Source organism: Gracilinanus agilis, chromosome 4 (genome assembly GCF_016433145.1).
Source record: "Gracilinanus agilis isolate LMUSP501 chromosome 4, AgileGrace, whole genome shotgun sequence".
Classification (NCBI taxonomy): Eukaryota; Metazoa; Chordata; class Mammalia; order Didelphimorphia; family Didelphidae; genus Gracilinanus; species Gracilinanus agilis.
The window spans coordinates 149087914-149113652 of NC_058133.1; the positions used below are offsets into that span (position 1 = coordinate 149087914).

The 25739-nt window shown below is 34.0% G+C and overlaps 1 protein-coding gene across 1 annotated transcript in view; it reads right to left on the reverse strand.

The window, feature by feature from the left end:
- The window catches only part of RYR2 (ryanodine receptor 2), a 550493-nt gene that overhangs the window by 332046 nt on the left and 192708 nt on the right, over positions 1-25739 (reverse strand). The window contains exons 26-29 of the mRNA XM_044674985.1: positions 18368-18527; positions 16767-16914; positions 7760-7968; positions 6206-6380 (exon numbers count right to left, since the gene is read on the reverse strand). Coding sequence (XP_044530920.1) covers positions 6206-6380; positions 7760-7968; positions 16767-16914; positions 18368-18527 — 692 coding nt within the window. The remainder of the gene's footprint in view (positions 1-6205; positions 6381-7759; positions 7969-16766; positions 16915-18367; positions 18528-25739) is intronic.

Consider the following 25739-nt stretch of genomic DNA (forward strand, 5'->3'; position numbering starts at 1 on the left):
TTTTTATGCTGTGCTCCACAATTGACATGGAGGCAGGTTGAATGATTTACTATACCTATTGAATTTGTGACAAGTATACAATTTTTAAACATCATAGCAAGTGGTTATAATAATGGGGTTGTTTGCTATTGTCTTTAAATGTGTTATTGGAAATTTTGGTATTTTATTTGAATTNTATATATATATATACATATATGTTACATATATATTATGAAGAATGTTGTTTTAAAAAGGTAGAGAAAACAAATGGAAGTTTCGTACCCAAACTTTTTATCTATTACACAGGAAGCCAAAAGAACTCCTGTATGCATGATATTTTAACTCTTTATTTTAACTTACTTTTCCATCAAAAGGATCTAGAATTCCTGGTGATATTTTAAGCCCAGAAGTTTTGGGGATTTTTTTCTAAGATTTTTATGCTGTGCTCCACAATTGACATGGAGGCAGGTTGAATGATTTACTATACCTATTGAATTTGTGACAAGTATACAATTTTTAAACATCATAGCAAGTGGTTATAATAATGGGGTTGTTTGCTATTGTCTTTAAATGTGTTATTGGAAATTTTGGTATTTTATTTGAATTGCATTACCAATTTCTGCTATTTTATAAAAGTAATTAACACTCACAGGAGTTCATGGCAAAAGCTTAGAAGGAAATGTATCTCATTTATGAGTAAAAAAATCCTTTCAATAATTCTAATACATATATTTTTGATTTTTAAAACATTTTATTATTTTTTCCCTTCTATGTGTAATACAGTATTTGAGGTTTTTCTCTCTCATTTTATACTTGACATTGTATTTTTCACTGAATTTTTAATTTCCTTATTGTTTTTCTTTTTCTTTTTTTAATGGAAAAATTAACTTTTTCCTTTTTTCTCATTTTTTGTACTTAAAGTACATATAATCAATATTAATCCCTTTTCATTTTACAATAATATAAGTTTAATATATGAACATATATTTGTTATAATATTAATGCATACCAAAAAAAGCTTTAGTCTATGGAAACCTGCCATGTATTGATAATATTATGGGACTGTGATTAATGATTTCGTTCTGATTCCAGGAGAAGGGAACACAAGAGCCACTAAACAGTGCTAAGAAGGCAAAAGGTCATGGAGACTGACCAACCAATCCCAAAGGGATTGATGAGAATCTGCACAGTGCCAAGGAGCACAAGATCAGAGACCATAACAATCCAGGTGGGATTGAAGAATTTCTATGCCAAAACTGAAGGGCTTGAAACTAGTGTTTGGCGTCCATGGTTGTAGCTTTTTTGACATATGTTAGAGGCCAGACTTCCCTGAGCTTCATCCCTAATCAAGCACCAAAGGTTGGCTATCATTATGGCTCACCCTAACCCTGAGAAGTGCAGGCAAATCAAACCAGGGAAAGACACTTCCCTTGCACACAAATTTGGTCCCTTTATTTCTCCTATAAGTATGGCAACTTTCTGTAGTCCTGGCTATTGAATTGGGTAATTGCAATTGCACAATTACTTAAATCACTTTAATTGGGCTTTGATTCAAGGACTGGTTATAAGTATATTTTTCCTTACATTTTTGCACATAAGACTTTGATATTTTACATTTCATTCACAAGTTAATTTTTCTCTTTTATTTGGATCTTTTTTATTTTTATTTTTATTTCTTTTGCCAATTAATTTCATACAACCCCATAACTCAGGCATGTATCCTTAGCTGATCTGGGGTACCCTCTTCAGGGGAGAATGTGTTATTAATTCTCCTCGGGGTTGGGGTGTATGTTTTACAATCAGAATGTCTGTATTATAATCTATAATGTAAAATTTAATTCTGTTGATAGTAATTTCAGGATAAGAAATTTGCCATCTCCCCAGAATCCAGACAACGAACCTGTTTGGAGAAGGCACCATGAAGATGCCTGAAGAACCTACACTGCATCAAGAAGATCGAGAATGATCTTTGGGGTGTAGTTGATTGAACTATAGGGAGTTGAATGCATTCTTTTGAATGTACACACTTATGCCAAAGGGGACTGCCCCCTAATTGGCTTTTTGTCAATGAGCCTAGCAAAACATTGGTTTTGCTTTCTCTCACTTCCATTTCCCACTTATCTATAACTACTGTAGTTACAAGATATTTGTGGGTACAAGATGATTACGTAGAGTGATCACTTAGGGAGACTATGTACCCAAAGATCATCAAGGGGGAATGTGATATTGGAAATTTGGGAGTCCTTGAACTAATTTTGAGGTCCCTCATCTAAACTTACTGTTGACATTTACATCCTTTCAAACTACATTTCCCATGATTCCTGGCTTATGTAAATTACATAGGCAATTACCTAATAACGTAAACAGAAGGTTAAATAGGAGTGACTGGGTTGGTACTTCCTCTTTTTTTTGTGTGATCCTGGAGCAGCAGGAGGATGGGAGGAGCAGGTAAATGGCAGGTCCCTTTAAAATAACTTAAAGTGGCTTTCAATAAACCCTTTGAAACAATGATATTTTTAAATTTATCACTCTATATTAATTTTATTTCTTACATTAACAAAACCTCAACCCAAAGCAAGCCAGGAAGAGTGGAGTTTAGCAGATAGGTCTCAACTAGTCATTAGGAACATACCCTAACCCCCAGGGCAGAAACAAAGCCCCAAGCCCCACAAACAGAAGTTTGGGGCAGTGATTTCTCCAATCCAGGAACAAAGCCCAACTTTAACATACAATAAAAAGTGACAGAATTTTATGAAAAAAAAAGAGCCTACCTATAGAAAATTATTGTGGTAATAGGGAGGATCAATGCATAAACTTCAGAGACTTTCTAGCTGTGTGACCCTGAGCAAGTCACTTGACCCCCATTGTCTAGCCCTTACCATTCTTCTGCCTTGCAAATAATAAATCGTATTATAGATTCTAAGACAGAAGGTAAGGGTTTTTTAAAAAATAAAATAAGTAAATTAGAAGGAGAATTTGGAGTAATACAAGAAAATCATGAAGTATGAGTCAATAGATTGCTAATGAAAACACAAAAAATGAGAAAAAATATACAAAAATTCATTAAAAAAAACAACTTTTTAAAAAGTAGAACTGGCCAGACAGATAAGGGAGGTACAAAAATTCACTGAAGAAGTAAGGCTTAAAAAATAAAAATATCCAAATAGGAAAGAAGGTATAAAAGCTCTCTAGAGGACATAATTTCTTAAAAATTAAAATTGGGCAAGTGGAAACTAATTACTCCATGAGAATCAAGTAACAACAAAACAAAATCAGAAGAAAGAAAAAATGGAAGATATGAAATATCTCACTGGAGAAATAATTGTCTTAGAAAACATTAGACTGAAATAGGTCTAGAAATTGTATTTCATGAAATTATCAAGGAAAATTTCCCTGTTATCCTAGAAGTAGAAGATAAAATGAAAATTAAAAGAATCCACTGATCATCTCCAGACAGAGGTCCCAAAATGGAAAATAGTCAGATTATTATAGTCAAGTTTCAGAGCTCCTAGATTAAAGAGAAAATACTACAACCAACTAAAAAAATACAAATATCATGGAACTACAGACTGGATAACACAAGATTTGGTTTGTTCTACCTTAAAAGATCAAATATCCCAGAATATGAAATTCCACTGGACAAACGAGATAGGATTATAAATAAGAATTAGTTACTCTACAAAAATGAGAATAGTTAATTAGAGGAAAATTAATATTTAATGAAATTGAGAAATTTCAAGCATTCCTAATGAAAAGACTAGAACTACATAGAAAATTTTACATTCAAAAGGAAGATACAACAATGTAAATGGGAAAGAGAATTTGTAATTCCTTTTATGACACAAATGTTGTGCTGATACTTAAGTCAGGAAGAGAAGGAAAACTATAAACCAGTCTCCCTAAAAAATATTGATGCAAAATTTTTTTAAATAACATACTAGGAGATTACAACAATATGTCACAAACATTTTTCATCATGACCAGGTGATGTTTATACCAAGAATGTAGCCTGGTTCAATATTAGGAAAACTATAAATATAATTAATCATAAAATTGACCATACCAATAGCCAAAAAAACCCAGAAACCATGTGATTATTACAACAGATGCAGAAAAGTCTTTAAACAAAATACAACAGTTATTCCTATTAAAAAAAACACTAGAGAATATAGGAATAAATGGAGCTTTCCTTAAAATGATGAACAGTATCTAAAACTATCAGAAACCATTAGCTATAAGAAGTCTTCTGAATAAGATCACGGATGGTCAAGATGTCTATTACCATCACTACTATTTAATATTGTACTAGAAATACTAAGGATATCAATAATAGCATAAAAATTAGAATAAGCAATAAGGAAATAAAGTTATCACTCTTTGCAGATGACATGATGCTATATATAAAGAAACCCAGAGATCAACCAAAAAAGATGTAGAAATAATTAAAAACTTTAGCAAAGTTACAGGACACAAAATATACCCACATGAATGATTAGCATTTCTATTTACTACCAACAAAGTCCAACAGAAAGAGAAAGAAAAGGAAATTCCATTCAAAATAACTGTAGACAGTATAAAATACCTGGGAATATGCCTACCAACTATATGAACACAATTACAAAACACTCTTCAAATAAAGTCAGACCCAAACAACTGGAAAAACATTAATTGCTTGTGGATTAGTTGGGCCGATGTAGTGAAAATGACAATCCTACCTATATTTACCTATTCAGTGCTATACAAATCAAACTACCCAAAAATATTTCAAAGAACTAGGAAGATAATAACAAAATTTATCTGGAAGAACAAAAGGCCAAGAATATCATGGGTATCAATTTTTAAAATATGAAGGAAAAAGGAAGAAAAGGCAGAGTGATGCTTTATTCAATCTCAGCTAGGAAAGTGTGTGTTGGCCAACTCAAATTTTTTGCTACTCTGCAAATGTTCCCAAATGACTACAAAAGTGCCACTGAGTTTTTGCTTTTGTAGTTACATTTAGCAAACAGGTAAATTTGCAGATGTAGAATGTGCAAAGAATAAGGCCTGACTGCACAATTATTTGTTCAATTATTCTCTATATGATAGGCAATTAATTAGCATCTTATTCCTTCCACCAAAGGAGCTGCTTTAAAATACTTTGTACATATGGGGCATTTTCCTTTTTCTTTGAAGTCTTTCTGATATAATTCCAGTTTTTCAGTTTCAGATTTAATTTAGATTACTCACTCCATGCAATTCAATTAGTTACCAGTTCTTGTTAATTCTCCCTCTACCATCTAACTTCCATCTCTCTCTTTCTCTTCATTCACAAAGATATCACCTATGTTGAGTTCTTTATCAATTCTTGCCTGGACTGTTAAAGGCAAAAGGTTCCCAAAGGCTTACAATCCATCCTGAAATGAGTTGTCAGTTAGGTTCCTAAAGTAGTTTCTTCTACTCAGGAACTCCATTGATATTTTAAGTCATTTCCAAACTGGCTCTGATCTTTCTTTCCGAAGTTTCAGTAAAGTTAAAATTTACAAACTTAATATGATGAATTTATAAGCCTCCCTATCCTTGAATCAAATCTTGTTTTTTATTCTACAAATAAGTCATATAGGTTATAAATTGTTCAAATCTCATCTATGCCCTAAAATAATAATAATATTGCTGGCTTGCTCTTATAAAGATATTGTGATAAATATCATCTATCAAGCCTCCCTTTTCCTAGTTTTAAATAGGAGATTTCAAAGCAAACTAGGTAATTTGATAGTGTTTATTTGTAAGCCAATTATAAGGAAAAATTCATCTAATGAATATTTTCTAAAAAGGCTTCCTTTTATGATCACATTACTATGTAAACCCAAAATGAAAATTTAATTAAGCCCATATTCACAAAGACAAATGTGTTATAAGAAATAACAAGAAAAATAGCAATTTTAGGGTCCTTAGTGAAAATTTAATATGAGTAGAAAAACTATGTTATGTTATCATCTGCTATTAGTTGACCAATTCAAACAAATGTAAGTTATTTCTGCTCTACAGAAGATTAAGCTGAAAAATAAGGAGCTTTTTCTTGAAAATAATGTCAAGGATGTATGATCAAATAAGCCACATGGCATACTTGTGATTTAGAGATGCAAATTATCTGTTCATTTACCCAGAAACAGAAGAGTAATGGTACAAAGGATGTTGATATATCATGTGGCAAACCTGATGTCAAAATATAATGAACAATAATACTTACCATCAACAACCTCAAAGTCCTTGAAGGCTAGTTCTGAACCAGAATCATCCAGGAGGATTTCACCATTCAGGGTAAACATCATCGTGTGCTCATTCATATCAACCATACAGCCTACAACATCTCCAGCTTGCCATGAGCGTCCATAATGTTCACTGCCCTGATGCCAACGTTGTGCCTGAGAAGAAAACAAAAATCACTTATTACAGGATTCAGAAAATAAACAATTCTACCACCTCACTAAACCACTCATCTGTACTATGTCCAGGTAGGTACAAAGTATATATACAGCTCATCTCTAGTTCTTCTCAGATGTATATAAAAGAACCTGCAACCCCTCAGCAAGCATTCAAAGTAACAATGAATATCAAATGGAGTCAAATCTTTATTTCAACCCACAGAAAAGAAAACATATTGATAATTTATAGCAATTTTAATACTACAAATATGATGCTCTTTTTTCTCTGGTAAATCTCAGTTTCCCACCAGGCTTCTAAATGAGTTTAATGTATCTGAAGGATATGTTTTGCTTCAGGGAATTTTAATACTCACAGAAGGGAAAGAAACTTGGAGTTGCTAGACGAGTAATAGTTTAATATTCTGATGAGAACTACTTTCATTTCAATGGCACATATACAGGTCTCTAGCTTTACAGGGTTAGTCTAAGGGGAAAAGTTGGGTTTGCTATCAATCAACATTTATTAGGTGCATACTATCTGCCAAACACTGTACTATACAATGGGAATACCAAAAAAAAAGGGCAAAATAAGAACTCCTGCTTTTCAAGGAACTTACAATCTAATGGGAGAGGGAAAAAACCAAACATATGAAAATAAAATTATTTACAAGATAATTAAGAAATAAGGTGTAAGAATGCCAGAAAGTTAGGTCAGGACTAGATTATGAAAGGCTTTGAATGGAAAACAGTTTTTTAAATTCTGACCCTGGAGGCAACAATGAAACATTTATTGAATAAGATTAGATAATAAAAAGCACTAAAAAATTTCCATTTCATAATTAAGCATAGAAATTTTTAAAAGAGATTCAGTACATAGTGAGTTAACAAGATAGTGTCTATCCAAAAAGCCGTTTACCACAATTTTTCTATAAGAAAATAAAGTAATACTCCACTTCTCTGGAATGTAATTGTATAACTGAGTCTCCTGGATTCCAAATATTTACCCAGTGATTTAGAAATAAATAATTCTTTTTAGTTTAGGACTATTCTACATTAAGAAACATTCACCAAAGAACTAAATATTTCTTTTAAAATCCCTGCCCACCTTCCAGTGGTAATACATTCATAACACTGGGTTTCTGGTGTGTTAATTGGGATATGACACTTTCTTATAAAAATTGGCATTTTGTTTTATTTGTATTCAACTGCATTTTAGGTTTTCCTTATGAACATCATGGACAAATGTCAATGAACTAAAAGCCATATGGGCTACCAGAATACTAAAAATAATATCGTAGATTTTGTCTATAGTAATTAGATTTTAAAAGTCAAATTTGTGCCATTTCTGAGACACTTAACACAAAGTAAAATATACATACCTTGAAGCCATCAAAAGCAAAAGCTTGTTCATCAGAACCAAGCTCTTGATCAGGCTGGCAACCTAGCCTACTCCATCCAACTCTCATGTCTCCAGCAGTGACAGCCTCAAATTCAAAATACCATCTTCCTGTCTTCACAGCATAAGTCTTCTCAGCACGGAAGATTCTGAACTTTTCTCCAGTGCCACTGCACACTTCAGTTCTAGTGGCTGTTTAATTTGGAAAAAAATCTAGTGAGTATATGCTAGGTAAATGAAATAGAGGAAGAATTTTCACAACTTTGATGTTCATTTAGTAATTACTATATGTATATTTTTTAAACCTTACCTTTCATCTTGGAATCAATACTGTGTATTGGTTACAAGGTAAAAGAGTGGTAAGGGTTAGGCAATGGGGGTCAAGTGACTTGCCCAGGGTCACACAGCTAGGAAGTGTCTGAGGCCAGATTTCAACCCAGGACCTCCCATCTCTGGGCCTGGCTCTCAGTCCATTGAGCCACCTACCTGCCCCCAGTAAGCACTATATTTAAAGAATCTAGGAATTGGGTTTTTTTAGGTCTTAATTTTTCAAAAAATTAGAGTCAATAATAATTTATATAGAAGATTGTTAATGTAATTAGTTTTATCTAATGTGCTTTTTGGGAATTAATTTAATGGTTTGCTTTTATATTACAAATATTTGCAAATTATTCTTATTTCATGAGAGGTCTTTTGTAAAAAGTAAAACAGCTACATAAAACTAATAATAAGGGGACTCCATCTAGAAGTGCAAGGAACATTTCACATCTGTAGTACTACCTAAACATTAAGAAAAATTAATAGCAATCATTTTTGTCTCCTTCCCAATTCCCATCTTACTAGGGGAAACAAAGCAAATTTCTAATAATATGCATAGTCAAAACAAATTCTTTCAATGGCTATAACAAATGTGTGTGTGTGTGTGTGTGTGTGTGTGTGTGTGTGTGTGTGTGTACATACACTTCATTCTGTATCCTCATTCATCAACTCTCTATAATGGAAAGAATATTTTATCATTGGTCCTCCAGAAACATAAATTACAATGTTAGTTATTGTTTCTATTGTTTTTAAGGTTGTTATAAACTGTTGTCTTATGCCATTGATTATTCTACTAATTTTGTTAATCTCATTCTTCATAAATTTATAAAAGTCCTCAGACTTGAATGTTCACTTTTATAACACTAATATTACAAAGCAAAGCATTCTTTTTCTGATTACTTTGCCCTATATCACTTACAAAACTCTATATCTATTTGAAATCATTTAGCTCACTTCTTACACTAGAATTCCATCACATATATGTATCATATTTATTCAGGAATTCCTCAGTTGTTGGACATCCTATGAATTTTCCATGTTTTTGTCACTATAAAAAGCTGCTATAACTATTTTTGTTTTTAGAATAACTTTTTTTTCTTTCTTTGATCACTTTTGGGAACAGGTATAGCAGTAATAGAGCCAGATCAAAAGGTGCATATATTATTTATTACTTTGTGTATAATTCCAAATTCCTTTCCAAAATCATCATCATTATCACTTACGAGTCTATCAATAACTCATTAATGTGCCTTTTCTGTAGCCACTTTAATATTTATCATTTTTGTTTTTGTCATTTTTATTACTCTGATGGGTGTGAAACAGAATCTCAGAACTGCTTTAATTCACATTTCTCTCATTATTGGTTATTTGGGGTTTTTCTGGCTACCAATACTACTACTAATGTGGTTAATGTTCGACAAATCTGCAGAATTTATTGTAATTAGTGTGGCAAACCCCCATCTCACAAATGGACACAGTATGATCGTCACATAAGAGGTACTCAATAAATGTTTGAGGGAAGGAAAAAATCAAGTAATGATTTGGGGCATATTTTCAAATGGCTATGGATAGTCTGTGTTTCTTCACTTGAGAATTGTCTGCTCATATTCTTATACAATTTATCAGTTAGGGAATGGCTCTTTTAAAAAAAATTTTCCTTTTTTCATTTAGCATATTTTTCCATGGTTACATGATTCATGATTCTCCCAGTCCCACTCTTTCCTTCCCCCTCCTGAAGCTGACAAGCAGTTCCAATGGATTATACATGTATCATTGCTCAAAACCTATTTCCATGTTATTCAGATCTGTAGTAGAGCAATCCTTTAACATCATAACCCCAATCATATCCCTATCATACTACATGATATGTAGTATCACATATTTTTCTAATGTATTTCTGTTTCCACAGTTCTTTTTCTGGATGTGGATAGGGTTCTTTCTCAAAAGTCCCTCAAAACTGTCTATTACATTCAATTGTACCACAGTGTATCAATCTCTTGGTTCTGCTCCTTTCACTCTGCATCAATTCCTGGAGGTCATTCCAGTTCACATGGAATTTCTTTATTCCTTTCAGCACAATAATATTCCAGCAACAATATATATCACAATTTATTCAGCCATTCCCCAACTGATGGCCACCCTCATTTTCCAATTTTTTGCTACCACAAAGAGTGAGGCTATGAATATTTTTGTACAAGTCTTTTTCCTTATGGTCTCTTTGGGATACAAACCCAGCAGGGGTATGGCTGGGTCAAAGGGTAGGCATTCTTTTAAGAATGGCTCTTTTTCTTATAAATTTGGATCAGTTCCTTATAGAGCTTGGAAATGAAATACTTATCAGAGAAATGTCCTGCAAAATCCTCTTCCTCCCTGCCATAGCCGAGATATTTCATTTTTACTATAAGCTATTTTATATTTGTTGTAAAAAAATTAATCATGTGATAAAAATTACCCATTTTTATAGGAAAGTGTCATTTATGACTATGTTTTCTAGTGTTTTTCTTTAGAGAAACAGATGTTGAATTTTAACAAAAGCTTTTTCTACATCAATTGATATGATCATATTTTATTATCAATGTGGTTAATTAAGTTTATAGTTTTATTCATATTAAATCAACAATGAATTTCCGGTAGAAATCCAATATTGTCATACTGTATACTCTTTGTCCTATGATGATTTAGCATCTGCTAATAATTTTCTTAAAATTTTTGTATTTAAATTTATTAGGAATATTATCATGCCCTTCATAAAGGGCTCTATCCTGAGCCCTCTTCTCTATATATACTTTTTGTCAGTTATAAGAGATTTAATTATTATTTCTAAATTAATAATTCCTGGTTCTACTTATCCAGTCCTAACCTCACTATGGACCTCTTGTTCCCCATCTCTACTACCTTTCAAATATCTCCAACGTGATTTCCAGTATTCATCTTAAAATCAATATGTCTAAAACAAATTATCTTTCCCCCTGAACTCTCCTCTTTCAAACTTTCCAATTACTGTAAAGAGTACTACAATCATTTTTTGAGGAATTCTGGGAAGATGGTGGCATAGAAGCAGCAAGGCTCCAGACCTTGGTAAAACTCTTCACCACCAATGAAGAACAAAGGGCTCCAAGAGATCAGAAAACCAAATCTGACAACAGAACAGAGCTGGGGGATCCTCTAGCTGAACCCAACTTAAAAGTTGCTCAGAAAAAAAAAGAGAAAAAAAGCCTGAATTCTTGGAACTGTCCAGTGGGAGGGGAAAGAAAAGAGGAAGATCCCAGATCCCCTCCTCCACCTAATGTGCTGAGTCTCCAGTGGATCCTTGAATCTCTCTGGGTGGGCTGGGGCACTAGTCCAAGGGAGTGCCTTGCTGAGACAGCTGTGCCAAACTCAAGGCTCTGATCATGGACAGCAGGGAGGCTGCTGGGGGAGAAACCCAGAGAGAGTAAACATACACTCCATCTTGTGCTGTCTCACCACCCTCCCCCCCCGCCCCGCCCCTTCTCTTGAGGTTTTGATCTCAGGGCACTTGGAGCTATGTAGATCAACCCCACCTGGCTTACTCCTATTAATACAGCAGAAAAGAAGTCTTCAGAGGGCAGAAAAGCTCCAATAACCCTACCCCACAGACTATAGTGAAAGTAGCCGAATTCACTTTAACTTTTACCACCAGCTGGGGAAAATCTGGCCTCAGGTCCCACTAACCTAATTAATCAACAAAACAGAGAAGAAGCTCTCCCTGGACTGAATGGCCCAAACCCACAGATAAAAAACATGCTCAGGGGAGAAAGAAGGAAAAAATATGAGTAAACAACAGAAAAAGAAAAAAGAAACTACAATTGATAGCTTCTATCCAGAAACTGAACAAAAAGCAAATGGATCAGAAGAAGATAAAGGAACACCAAGAAAAAACATAGAAACTTCAGTGAAATTAACTTAAAGAGGGAAGAACAATCAGATCCATTGGGGCAGAGAATTGATTTGCACCCTATAGAAAAGTAGAAGGGTAACAAATGGACTTGTGGAGAGGGAAGGAATACTAGGGAGGGAGAGGGTGGCAGAGGTAGCTTAAAAAGACCCTAAAGAACAATAAGCAGGGAATAAGAAGGGAGGTGGGAGAAAGGGAAGTACAATAAGGGAGGGGGTTAGGGGAACTGATTAAAAACAAAACACTGGTATAGAAGGAAATAGTGAAAGAAGAAAGGGCAGGACAAGGAAAGTGAATCAAAATGTCTGGGAATACACAGTTGATAATTATAACTCTGAATGTGAATGGGATGAACTCTCCCATAAAACAGAAACAAATAGAGTGGATTAGAAACCAAAATCCTACCATATGTTGTCTACAAGAAACACGCATGCGACAGGTAAACATACATAGAGTAAAAATAAAAGGCTGGAGCAAACTTTTTGGGCTTCAACTGAGAAAAAGAAGGTAGGAGTTGCAATCATGATTTCTGACAAAGCCAAAGTATAAATAGATCTGGTTAAAAGAGATAGGGAAGATAATTACATCCTGATAAAAGGCTGTATAAACAATGAAGAAATAGCAGTACTCCACATGTATGTACCAAATGGTAAAGCATTTAAATTTCTAAAGGAGAAACTGGCAGAGCTTAAGGAGGAAATAGATAATAAAACTATACTAGTAGGAGACATGAACCTTCTCCTATCAGATCTAGATAAATCAAAGCAAAAAATACATAAGAAAGAGATAAGAGAGGTAAATGAAATCTTAGAAAAATTAGAGTTAATAGATATATGGAGAAAAATAAATAGGGATAAAAAGGAATACACATTCTTTACAGCAGCACATAGAACATTCACAAAGAATGACTATGTACTAGGGCATAGAAACATGGCAAATGAATGCAAAAAAGCAGAAATAATAAATGCAACATTATCAGATCATAATGCAATAAAAATAGTTATTAGCAAGGATACATGGAAAGGCAAACCAAAAACTAATTGGAAATTAAATAATATGATTCTCCAAAATAAATTAGTGAAAGAACAAATCATAGAAACAATTAATAATTTAATTGGAGACAATGACAATAATGAGACTTCTTGCCAAAACCTATGAGATGCAACCAAAGCAGTACAAAGGGGGAAATTTATATCATTGACTGCATAGATTATCAAATTAGGGAGAGTAGAGGTCAATAAATTGGGCATACAACTTAAAAACTATAAACTAAACAAATTAAAAGTCCCTAGATGTAAACAAAATTAGAGATACTAAAAATCAAAGGAGAAATTAATAAAATTGAAAGTAAAAGAAAGACCTATTGAATTAATAAATAACACTAGAAACTGGTACTTTGAAAAAACAGATAAAATAGACAAAGTACTGGTAAATCTAATTTTAAAAAAAGGAAGAAGAAAATCAAATTAATAGTATTAAAGATGAAAAAGGTGACCTCACCTCTAATGAAGAGGAAATTGAGGCAATCATTAAAAACTATTGTACTCAATTATATGGCAATAAAGATGGCAATCTAGGTGATATAGATGAATATTTACAAGAATATAAATTGCCTAGATTAACAGTAGAAGGAATAGAATACTTAAATAATCCAATATCAGAAAAAGAAATTGAACAAGCCATCAAAGAACTCCCTAAGAAAAAATCGCCAGGGCCTGATGGTTTCACAAATGAATTCTATCAAACATTCAAAGAACAAATAATCCCAATACTATGCAAATTATTTGAAATAATAAGCAAAGGAGTTCTACCAATTTTTTATGACGCTAATATGGTACTGATTCCAAGGCCAGGAAGACCAAGACCAAAAACAGAGAAAGAAAACTATAGACCAATCTCCCTAAAGAATATAGATGCAAAAATCTTAAATAGAATACTAGTAAAAAGATTCCAGCAAGTGATCATGAGGGTAACCCATCATGATCAGGTGGGATTTATACCAGGAATGCAAGGATGGGTCAACATTAGGAAAACCATCCACATAATTGACCATATCAACAAGCTAACAAACAAAAATCACATGATTATCTCAATAGATGCTGAAAAAGCCTTTAACAAAATACAACACCCATTCCTATTGAAAACATTAGAAAGTATAGGAATAGAAGGACCTTTACTAAAAAAAATTAACAATATATATATCTAAAACCATCAACAAGCATCATACACAAATAGGGATAAATTAGAAGCCTTCCCAGTAAGATCAGGAGTGAAACAAGGATACCCATTATCACCTCTATTATTTAATATTGTACTAGAAATACTAGCAGTAGCAATTAGAGAAGAAAAAGAAATTGAAGGTTTTAAAATAGTCAATGAGGAGACCAAGCTATCATTCTTTGCAGATGATATGATGGTCTACTTACAGAATCCCAGTGAATCAACTATAAAGCTAATGGAAATAATCAGCATTAGCAAAGTTGCAGGATACAAAATAAATGCACATAAATCATCAGCATTTCTATGCATTTCCAACACATCTCAGCAGCAAGAGTTAGAAATAGAAAATCCATTTAAAATCACCCTAGATAACATAAAATACTTAGGAATCTATCTACCAAAACAAACACAGGAATTATATGAACACAACTATAAAACATTTTCCAAACAATTAAAACTAGATCTAAACAATTGGAAAAACATTGATTGCTTATGGGTAGGATGAGCTAACATAATAAAAATGACAATCCTACCCAAAGTAATCTACTTATTTAGTGCCATACCTATCAAACTACCAAGAAACTTTTTTACTGAATTAGAAAAAACTATAACAAAGTCCACTTGGAAGAACAAAAGATAAAGAATATAAAGGGAAATAATGAAAAAAAATGTGAAGGAAGGTGGCCTAGAAGTATCAGAAATTATACTGTTCTATAAAGCAGTGGTCATCAAAACAATATGGGGGGCAGCTGGGTAGCTCAGTGGATTGAGAGCCAGGCCTAGAGACGGGAGGTCCTAGGTTCAAATCTGGCCTCAGACACTTCCCAGCTGTGTGACCCTGGGCAAGTCACTTGACCGCCATTGCCCACCCTTATCACTCTTCTAACTAGGAGACAATAAATACACAGAAGTTAAGGGTTTAAAATAAACAAACAAACAAACAAACAAACAAATAAATAAAAACAATATGGTACTGGGTAAGAGACAGAAGAGTGGATCAGTGGAATAAACTTGGGGTAAATGACTTTAGCAAGACAGTCTATGATAAACCCAAAGAGCCCAACTTCGGGGACAATAATCCACTATTTGACAAAAACTGCTGGGAAAATTGGAAAATAATATGGGAGAGATTAGATTTAGATCAACATCTCATACCCTACACCAAGATAAATTCAGAATAGGTGAATGACTTGAATATAAAGAAGGAAACTGTAAGTAAATTTGGTGAACACAGAACAGTATACTTGTCAGATCTCTAGGAAAGGAAAGATTTTAAAACCAAGCAAGAGTTAGAAAAAATTACAAAATGTAAAATAAATAATTCTGATTATATTAAATTAAAAAGTTTTTGTTCAAACAAAAACAATGCAACCAAAATCAGAAGGGTAATAACAAACTGGGAAAAATCTTTATAACAAAAAACTCTGACAGAGGTCTAATTATTCAAATATACAAGAAACTACATCAATTGTACAAAAAAATCAAACCATTGCCCAATTAATAAATGGGCAAGGGAAATGAATAGGCAATTTTCAGATAAAGAAATCAAAAGTATCAATAAGCACATGAGAAAGTGTTCTAAATCTTTAATAATTAGAGAAATGCCAATCAAAACAACTCTGAGGTACTACCTCACACCTGACAGATTGGCTAAAATGACAGCAAGGGAGAGTAACATATGTTGAAGGGGATATGGCAAAATTGGGACATTAATGCACTGCTGTTAGAGTTGTGAACTGATCCAACCATTCTGGATGGCAATTTAGAACTATGCCCAAAGAGCTCTAAAAGACTGCCTGCCCTTTGATCCAGCCATACTATTGCTGGGTTTCTACCCCAAAGAGATCATAGGGAAAAAGACTTGTACAAATATATTTATAGCCATGCTCTTTGTGGTGGCAAAAAACGGGAAAATGAGGGCATGCCCTTCATTTGGGGAATGGCTAGACAAATTGTGGTATTTGCTGGTGATAGAATACTACCATGCTCAAAGGAATAATAAACTGGAGGAATTCCATGTGAACTGGAAAGACCTCTAGGAATTGATGCAGAGTGAAAGGAGCAGAGCCAGAAGAACATACACAGAGACTGATACACTGGGGTAGAATTGAAAGTAATGGATTTCTGTATTAGCAGCAATGCAATGACCCAGGACAATTCTGAGGGATTTATGGAAAAGAATGCTACCCACATTCAGAGGAAGAACTACAGGAGTGGAAACACAAAAGAAAAACAACTGCTTGAACACATGGGTCGATGTGGACATGATTTGGGATGTAAACTCTAAACGACCACCCCAGTGCAACTATCAATAATATGGAACTAGGTCTTGATCAATGACACATGTTAAAACCAGTGGAAATGTGCATGGGCTATGGAGAATGAGAGTGGAGGGGCTAGTAACAGCATGAATTATGTAACCATGGAAAATTTTAAAATATATATATATATATATATATATATAGTCAAAAAAAAAGAGCACTACAGTCCCAAATAATTGTTTGATAATAAAACTAAACAAAACCAAAAGAAATACCATGATCTTGATCAGGAGCTTCAAGATTGTAACCATAACCCAGTAGTGTACGGACAGCTTCTCTAAGGCTATCTTTATTTGATTTTTTGGTACGGTCATCTAGAAGAGCATAGGGAACTAAGCGAGGATTTCTTCGGTTCTTTACATCCTAGAGAAAGAAAACAAGTATGGAAATCATCAAAATTATACAGGCTTTGGTAGGAAACTGGGGTTAAAATAGAATACTATTGAGTATATCAAATTACAAAGCCTCTTCCTTTTCACAGGTACTATCAACACATGAAAAATGTGTTAAATGAGTAAATATATTGATTTAAAACTGATTCTTTATATCAAGTGAAGGAAAAAAATGTGGAATAAAAACCACATAGTTTAACAAATGTGCTTGATCTTCAAATCATCTGCTGTTGTCACAAGGAAAGAAATTAATTCAGAATATACATAATTTAGTTGTATATGTCAAATTTCCAAATTTGACATATAAATATTTGACTGGTCACTAGTAATTTTCAGGCAAAGTGCAAGCTAAGTCTGTCTGAGAAAAAGTAGCATTAAATTTAATGTATTTCAAAAATATTTTAAAAGCTATTATACTGTTTATTATATTAAATTGAGTTTTGTATGATGAATATAATGAAATAAATAATGTCAACATGTTTTTGAGTTTTCTTTTTTATTGGATAATTATGAAAAGTTCATTTTATTATATTCTATCATAAGACTAAAGTATGTTTGATTATGACAGTGAAGAAAAAAGAATGAAAAGAATAAATCCATATGAAGAGTTCAGCAACATCATGGAAGATGGCTATAGTTTGGAAAATTCACTGAAAATCATTTGTACACAAAGAAAGAAAATGTGATATCACTGTCTTTTGATATCAGTTTTTTGGTGAAATTCTGTTTCGTGTGAGAAATTGCCAAATTTCATTAGCAGGACCTACACCTGTGATTGAATGGTATATATCTCCCAGGAAATATCTACCATTGTATGCTAGAGCCTTCTGTGCAATTTCTAGTCTTGGGGAAGTTATCTGTAGCAGAGGTATACATAGCCTATAACAATTCTAAATGATACCTGAACCAGATGAAAAGTAACAAGGAAATATTTAATAAATAAATGACTAAAACAGAAAATAGATAATGCTAGTAAATAGTTTTCGAAGTCAACATGCAGCTGCAGACAATTTTATGTATGGTTTAGTGGCCCTCCATTTTCTATTTGAGTTTGACACCACTGGTGTAGAATAATGAAATACTATTAAGAGTCAACCAGACAAATTACATCAAAGGAAATGAATCCAGATCACCTTGATTTTAAGGTCAATTTTTGTCTCTACATCATGCTGCCTTTTTCACTAAAAAAGGTATGGTTGTTATAACAGGTCTTGAATTTACTATGAATTGGCAATATGACCTTGAGCATATCACCTAACCTCATCTTAAAAAGAAGAGGTGAAGATTAGATTATGTCTAAGATGCAGTTCTAAAAACTCTATATTACAATTATCATCTTCAAAACTTTCTAAACTCCTCAACAAAAGAAATTATTCCTAGTTCCTCAAAATTACAAGCTTAAGTTAGTGGAAATTTCCATATACCTGCTGGATGCCATAAGTCCAACCTTGTCTGATGCGATCTCGAGCCCATACATTGTGAGCATTTTCAGCCAACTTGTCCACCATTGCTTCCTGGGAAGGTGTGAGTTTTATAAAGCTCAGATCCATTGGAGCTGGCTTGTAACCACTTGATAACTGATAACTGAAATGAAAAACACCATTTAGCTGGCCATTTTACAAAGGCAACGTATAAAATCTCCAACAATAACAAATCACATTTGTATGCCCTTGATCCTTACCACCTCCTACTTCTTCAAAGGAGGAGAGTAAGTATTTTCTCATATTTCTGCTTTGAGATGAAGCTTGTTCTGTTATCCTCATTTTGTAGATGTCTAGTAAATGGCAGGGTAAGGCTAGACCAGTATTTCATTATTACAAAGCCTAGTAATTTGCTATATTCTTCCAAATAAGTGTCTATTGAAACATCCTATACTAAAAGTAGCAGATATTACTTCTTTGTAGCAATCATGTAGCCCTGATGATGAAATATCACTATTGATAACACTTATAATTGGAAAAAATGCCTTAAAAACAATTTGAGTTAAGTTATATTAAATCCACTCAATGTCAAATATGAGTTACAGTGTAAGAAAGAGGCCAAATTAATCATGGTTAGGCTAAATGATTTTTTTAATGCAGGTCTGATTATATATCCCCCTTTTTTCTAATCGCTTTCTTTTTAATAAACTCCAGTTCTCCCTATTACCTTCAGGATCAAATAAAGAATCCTTTATGAGATATCTGAAACCTTTTTCAACCTGGTAGCTTCCTGGACTTTTCTCTTCTCTGAAACACTGGCCTTTTTACTGTTCTTCACACAACATGCTCCCATCTAACAACTCTATACCTTTTCCCTAGCTGTCTGTCATACCCAAATGGTTCTCCCTCTTCATCTTTGCCTTCTACTTCCTTCAAGAATTACAGTAGGGGGCAGCTGGGTAGCTCAGTGGATTGAGAGCCAGGCCTAGAGACAGGAGGTCCTAGGTTCAAATCCGGCCTCAGACACTTCCCAGCTGTGTGACCCTAGGCAAGTCACTTGACCCCCATTGCCTACCCTTACCAATCTTCCACCTATAAGTCAATACACAGAAGTTAAGGGTTTAAAAAATTAAAAAAAAAAAGAAGAATTACACTAAATACTAACTTCAGCAGGAGTCCTTCCTTCCATGCCTCTTCTTCCCCTTTCTCAGTGTCTTCCCACCGAAATTACCTTCCATTTGCTATCTATCTATCTATCTATCTATCTATCTATCTATCTATCTATCTATCTATGTTGCNCTATCTATCTATCTATCTATCTATCTATCTATCTATCTATCTATCTATGTTGCTTGGCATTATTGTTATTTTCATGTTGTCTCCTGTTATTGAATATCAACCCCTTGAAGGCAGGTACCAAGTTTTTATCTTTCTTTCTATTCCCATCATTTAGCACTCTGCCTAATACATATTAAAAATACTTATGGACCAAATGGTGAGTGGACTGACTGACTAGATTTACTAATGTAATGTAATTGTAATGCAAAAGAAAGGAACTCCAAATAAAATTTAAGCTTTTAGTTTTAATTTTAAAAAATCCAAGATAAAAACATCTAATATTCCTGTAAGAATAGCATTATTTGCCCTTAGAACAAATATTTCTGCCTTTAATATGAAGTAACCATGCAAATGTTTTTTTCATAACCATTAGATTCAATAAATGTCATCTTGATTCAATTTTTAAAACAACTGCACGTTTTCAAAAAGGGCATGAGTCTACTTTTCCTTTTTTACTTATTTGTCTAGCCAATAGATAAGTTTTAACAAATTCAGCATTGTAGGATAGGTATTCTAACATATTACATATTCTGATAAGTGGAGAGGAATCAGATGGAATGCTAGATTACACCAACTACTTTATATAATCTGATTTCCCTAGATTTTTTTAATGGAAGTAGAATATGCTATTGTTATAAAAACTATCCCTTCTCAATTATAATCTGTAGGGAAGTTTTAGTTTGGATTTTTTTTTCAAGTGAAAAGGCTGTCCAGAGGTGAGAAGCCAGGGTGATGAAAAAATGAGAACCGGCCAGTTAGTAAATAAGCATTGATTAAACACTTATTATGTGGCTAGGCATTCTGGTAAAACTCTTGGTATATAAAGAAATGGAAACAATTTAAAAATAAGTTCCTGTTGTTGGGAAGTTTTCCTTCCAATGAAGAGATAATCTGTAAATAACTAGGAATATATAAGATAGAGTAAATGGAAAGCAATCTGAGAGGAGATGACATTAGTATCTGGGAGGGAGGTACCAAGAAAGGCTTCCTATATATAAAGGAACTTGAGCTGAATGTTAAGGGAAGCCAGTCAAATCAAGAGGTAGATTTGAAGGGGCAGTCAGCATTATAGAGAAATCTAGTACAAAATCAGGTACAAGAAATGGTGTACGGTATTAGAGGAACTGCAAGTGAGCCAGTGTGGCTAGATTACAAAGTGTAGAGGAGAGGAAAAGGAAAGAAGACTGGAATGGTAGGATGAGGTAGGGCTATGAAGAATTAAAAAGAGAAGTTTATATTTGCTTCCACCTATTGAGAAAGGCCTGACCAGAAAGAAAAATAAAGTGGAATTGTTTAAATTTGAGAGAAATTGACACAGAAGAGCCATGTCAGTAGTGTTCCAATATTTGAAAAGCATTTATAAATAAGAGGTGTTAGTCTTATTTTATTTTATCCCAAAGAGCGATAGTAGGCACGAATAGAAGCTGCAGGGATGCAGATTAAGTTTGATATAAGGAAATATTCCTGCTTTTCAAAAGTGTAATGAGCTGTTAGTTCATAGCACAAAAGATAGGAGGAGATTAGATGATTAATTACCAGGGAAGTTTTAGAGAAGATTCCAACTAGCAGTAGTTGACTTCTTAAATATCTTCTAAGATTGTATACTTCATTACTAATCTAATTTCCTTTGATCATTTTGATGTGGTTGTTAATGATTTCTATATATAGAAAAAAGTTAAAATATCCATTTATTCTCTCTTCTCATTCACATTCTGTTTCTCCTACATATCCACCCAAGTCCAATTTAATGAAATTTTTCAAAATATTAGCATTATAGAGTTCTTGTCCAATGTTCAAAATTAAATCAAATGATTCAATAATCATAATAGATCTCAAGTATCATTCTTTATACTCAAGATAAAGATTGCGAATTCCACACAAAAGTAGAGTTGAAAATGCCATTGCCTTTCTGAAATGGGTTTACCTAAACAAAGGTTTCACTACAACACTGAAAAGTTCTTTTAATCTATTCCCATACAGTGTTGGTGAAGTATTGGCACGCATGTTGCCCCAGCAAGGAGATGCTGCTCTGTTCCCCCTCTTCCCAGTGCCCGAGGACATTTTTTGCATGCCCCACCCCTCTGTCCAGCCACCCCAAAACAAGCACTTCCTCCCTCAGCTCTCTCTTGTAATAGAGGGCAGGGGAGGATGGGGAGGCCTCATTGACAGTTTGAATTTGCCCTCTGGGCACTCAAACTGGAAAACCTTCACCAACACTGGCTATATCATACAAGCAGTGTTTGGGCTAAATGACAAGTCAGACAAATTAATACACAAACATATAAACCAGATCTAAGTCTATCATAAATCTCTACTTCCATTTTTTCATTATTCTACAGCTAATGGAGAGAATATCATTGCAAGCTGCCTACAGTGAATGGAATTGCTATAAGAGCATTTTGTCTTAGATAAATTCCAGCCTTTCTTTGTGACAGACTTTAGATGTATAGCCAAAAAATCTCTCTCTAAAAGTTCTTGTACAACTTCAGGGAGGAACGACAGCTTCTGTCAGTATTCTCTCCATTAATTAAGTTTCTCCTTCTATATACACAGATACATACAAAGCACCCCAGGTTTGGCTTGAAATTCAGGTTACAATAAAACAAAAATTCCCTTCCCTACTTTACAGAGTACAAATGTTATTAATATAGTGACAAACAAAGATGAAGATAAGGAAAGGAAAAGACAAAAATAAAATGACCATATCTTAATTGCATTAAATGCCAATTAAAAATGTAATAATTTTTATTTAATTATTTAATTAAATTAATTTTTATTATTTTGTCTTATATAAAATAATTTTACTATAAAATTCTATTAAAATTATTTTGGCTAATTTAGGACTTTCTTCCAGCCATCGCAAAAGCTGCTGCTTTTAACATTTCAATTTGTATTCATGAGTTCAATTTGTAGATAAGAAACCTGTTATCTTTACCAAAATTTTGTTAGACTTTACTAATGATTAGAGCACAGGCCTCTGAGCAAGGAAGATCTGGTTTCAAGGACAGCTTCTGAAATATAGTGGCTGTGTGATCTTGGCCAACTCAAATAATCTCTCAGTGTTAAAAAAAATCTCTAAGAAGGAATAAACGAATTCATTAAGAACTTACTAGGTTTTATGAAACATGATAGAAATTGGGGATACAAAGACATAAGTGAAATATTTCCTGTTCCCAGTCTACATGTACATAAGGTAACATACAAAATAAATTGGTGAGTGGGGAGACAAGCAACTGGAAGATCAGGAAAAACTTTGTGTGCAAAGTTGTGTTCAAAGATATCAATAAAAATGTGTTTTTTAAAAGTTAGTGCTTCACCTTATTCTTGAAGGAATCTAGGCACTCTAAAAAGCTGATATGTGTAAGAAGTGCCTTCTAGGCATGGGAAAAAAGCCAAAGTCGCAGAAAAGCAAAAGCACAAACACAGAACATAAGTTACCCTGTGTGAAGAACAATAATGAAAGAAAGTATTCCCTCATGGAGAATCCCATACATCAATGATGGAGGAAATTGAGTGGTGGGCCCTGCCCCCATTCCAACTCCCAGACCAAGTGTTGTGCCCACCCCAACTAAGTGCGGAGCCCCAGTCCCACACCTAGAGCCAGGTACAACCTGCCCCTGCCCCACTTACCCAACACAGGGGCAGAAAAGAGCATTCCCACTGGGCTGCTGGGTGTAGGGGCAGGTGAAGTGAGGAATGTCCTCAGAGCAGGTAAAGAGGGGGAGGGGAGTGGTCTGAACTCTTTGCTCACCTCCAGCTCTGCTGCCTGTTAGCTGCCCACCTTACCCACTGTGTGCTCCCTTTGGGCTGTTGGGCAGAGGGGCAGGTGATGTGAAAAAATGTCATCAGACATAGTAGAGAAGGGGAGGGGAGCAGCTCCGCCTGAAGTCCCTCTGCCTTTCTAATAACGAACTCTGGGCTGTGGGGGAGAGGATGGCCATATACTCAGAGAGAGTAGTCTGCATGCCATCTTTGACACTGTGCCATAGGTTTGTCGTCACTGCCATACATCAATGAAATAAATGGTTGGTATTTAAAAAAAAGAAATTGAATACATTAATACCTAATATAAGGTTTTTTCATTCATTCTATAATTCACAAATTTTTGAATGATGACCATATGCATGGCACTGTATTAGATGCTGAACAGATACAAAGAAGATTAAAACAATCTCTATCTTTACTAAAGTTATAATCTAGAAATGGAACTGAGAAATGTATGGCATTAATGAAAATACAAAGTAGAACATTAATATTAGTGAAGTAAGAGGAGTATATTGAATGCTTCTAAAAAAGTTTAAAGGAGAGATTACTTCCATTTAGTTCATGGAAAGGTAGAATTTTTTCCCTTGATTTCAAATACTCTTAAGAAGATACAGAACAAGACCACCAAAATATATAATTATCTCAGGCATAGGCAAAAATGAGAAGAAGAGGTAACCTCTCTGGCATTTTCATCTGGCATTTCATCTGGCAATATACCCAAGTATAAATATACTGGGAAGCCAAAATGGTTCTTTTATACCTCTCGCTCCTTATTACCACACACTCTCTTTCCAACTTCTCTCCTTCTCTGACAACCTTAATCAAATCAGCACTGTTATTGCCTGCAAAATGATATGTCAATCAACTGTCCTATTGTTCAACTCTACATACCTATGATTTCCCAGAAGAAAATCAAACATTCACTCATTTAATCAAGAAACATTTATTAAATCTTATTTTGTGCAAGGCATTGGGCTAAACCCTGGGCATATGAAGAAAATCAAAGAAAACAGGAAAAAAGTATGTGCTCTCAAGAATCATATATTCTTATGGCAAGACAATATATAGATAATATAAATACAAGATTTGTACAAGGTATATGTAAATAGATATCAGGTTAGATACAAGATATTTACAAAGTGTATATCCTGCAATGGAAAGCCATTAGCAGGTAGAGGGAGCTGGGAAAGGCTTCCTGCACAACGTAGCATTTGAAGTGAATCTTGAAGGGAGTCTGCGACACTAAGAGGCAGAGGTAAAAGGGCAAATAATTTCAAGTCACTGCAAAGATAAGAAGAAAAGCGATTAAGGAGTCAAAAGTGGCTTCCTTTGGCTGTATCACAAATGCAGGAAAGGAACAAGGCAGGAAAGATAGGTTGGCTACAGATTATAAAGGGATTGGATAAAAGAAAGAGGCATAAAAAGAAACCAAGAAACTAAGAGGCAGAGGTGAGAAAGAAAAGCATTCCCAGGTAAAGCTAATGAAAAGTTCAGGAAATAGGAGATGGAATGTTTTGTTCATGGAATTTCAAGTAGCCAGGATAGTGTATGAGGATATAGAGGTGGCATATTAAATGGAATTTTCAACTTAGAGTCAAGAAGATCTGGATTTGAATTCTACTTCAAATAAGCATTAGCTATGTGTGACCCTGAGCAAAACTTCTAATTTAATTCCGTCTCAGTTTTCTCATCAGTAAATGGGGACAATAAAACCCACTTTACATAATGTTGTGAGAAGCAAATGCTAACATATGTAAAATACTCTCCAAATCTTGAAGTACTATATAATTGATAGTCATTACTGATACTGTTATGGCCTATATGGTAGAACATATAGACTAGAAAGGTGAAATCATCAAGTTACAAAGAGCTTTAAATATCAAACAGAAGAGTTTATCATTTAATCCTGGAGGTAATAGGAAGCCACTGGAGTTTCCTGAGTAGGAGGTGATATAGTCAGATCAACTTCTAAAAAAATCACCTTGGCAACTGAATGGAGGTTGAATTGGAATAGGGAGCCTTTAGGCAGGGAGACCGGTTAAAAGATTTTTATAATAGTCCAGGGAAAAGTCATATGGGCCTAAACTATGGTTGTGGCTATATGAGTTGAGAAAAGGGGATTATACAAGACATACTCTGAAGATAGATAGAAGATTGGGTAATGGATAGTATATATAGGATGAAAGTGAGGAGTAAGAGATGGCATTGAAGTTGTATGTCTAGGTGACTTGGAGAATATTTGTGCCCTCAATGGCAATAGGAAAGCTTTGAA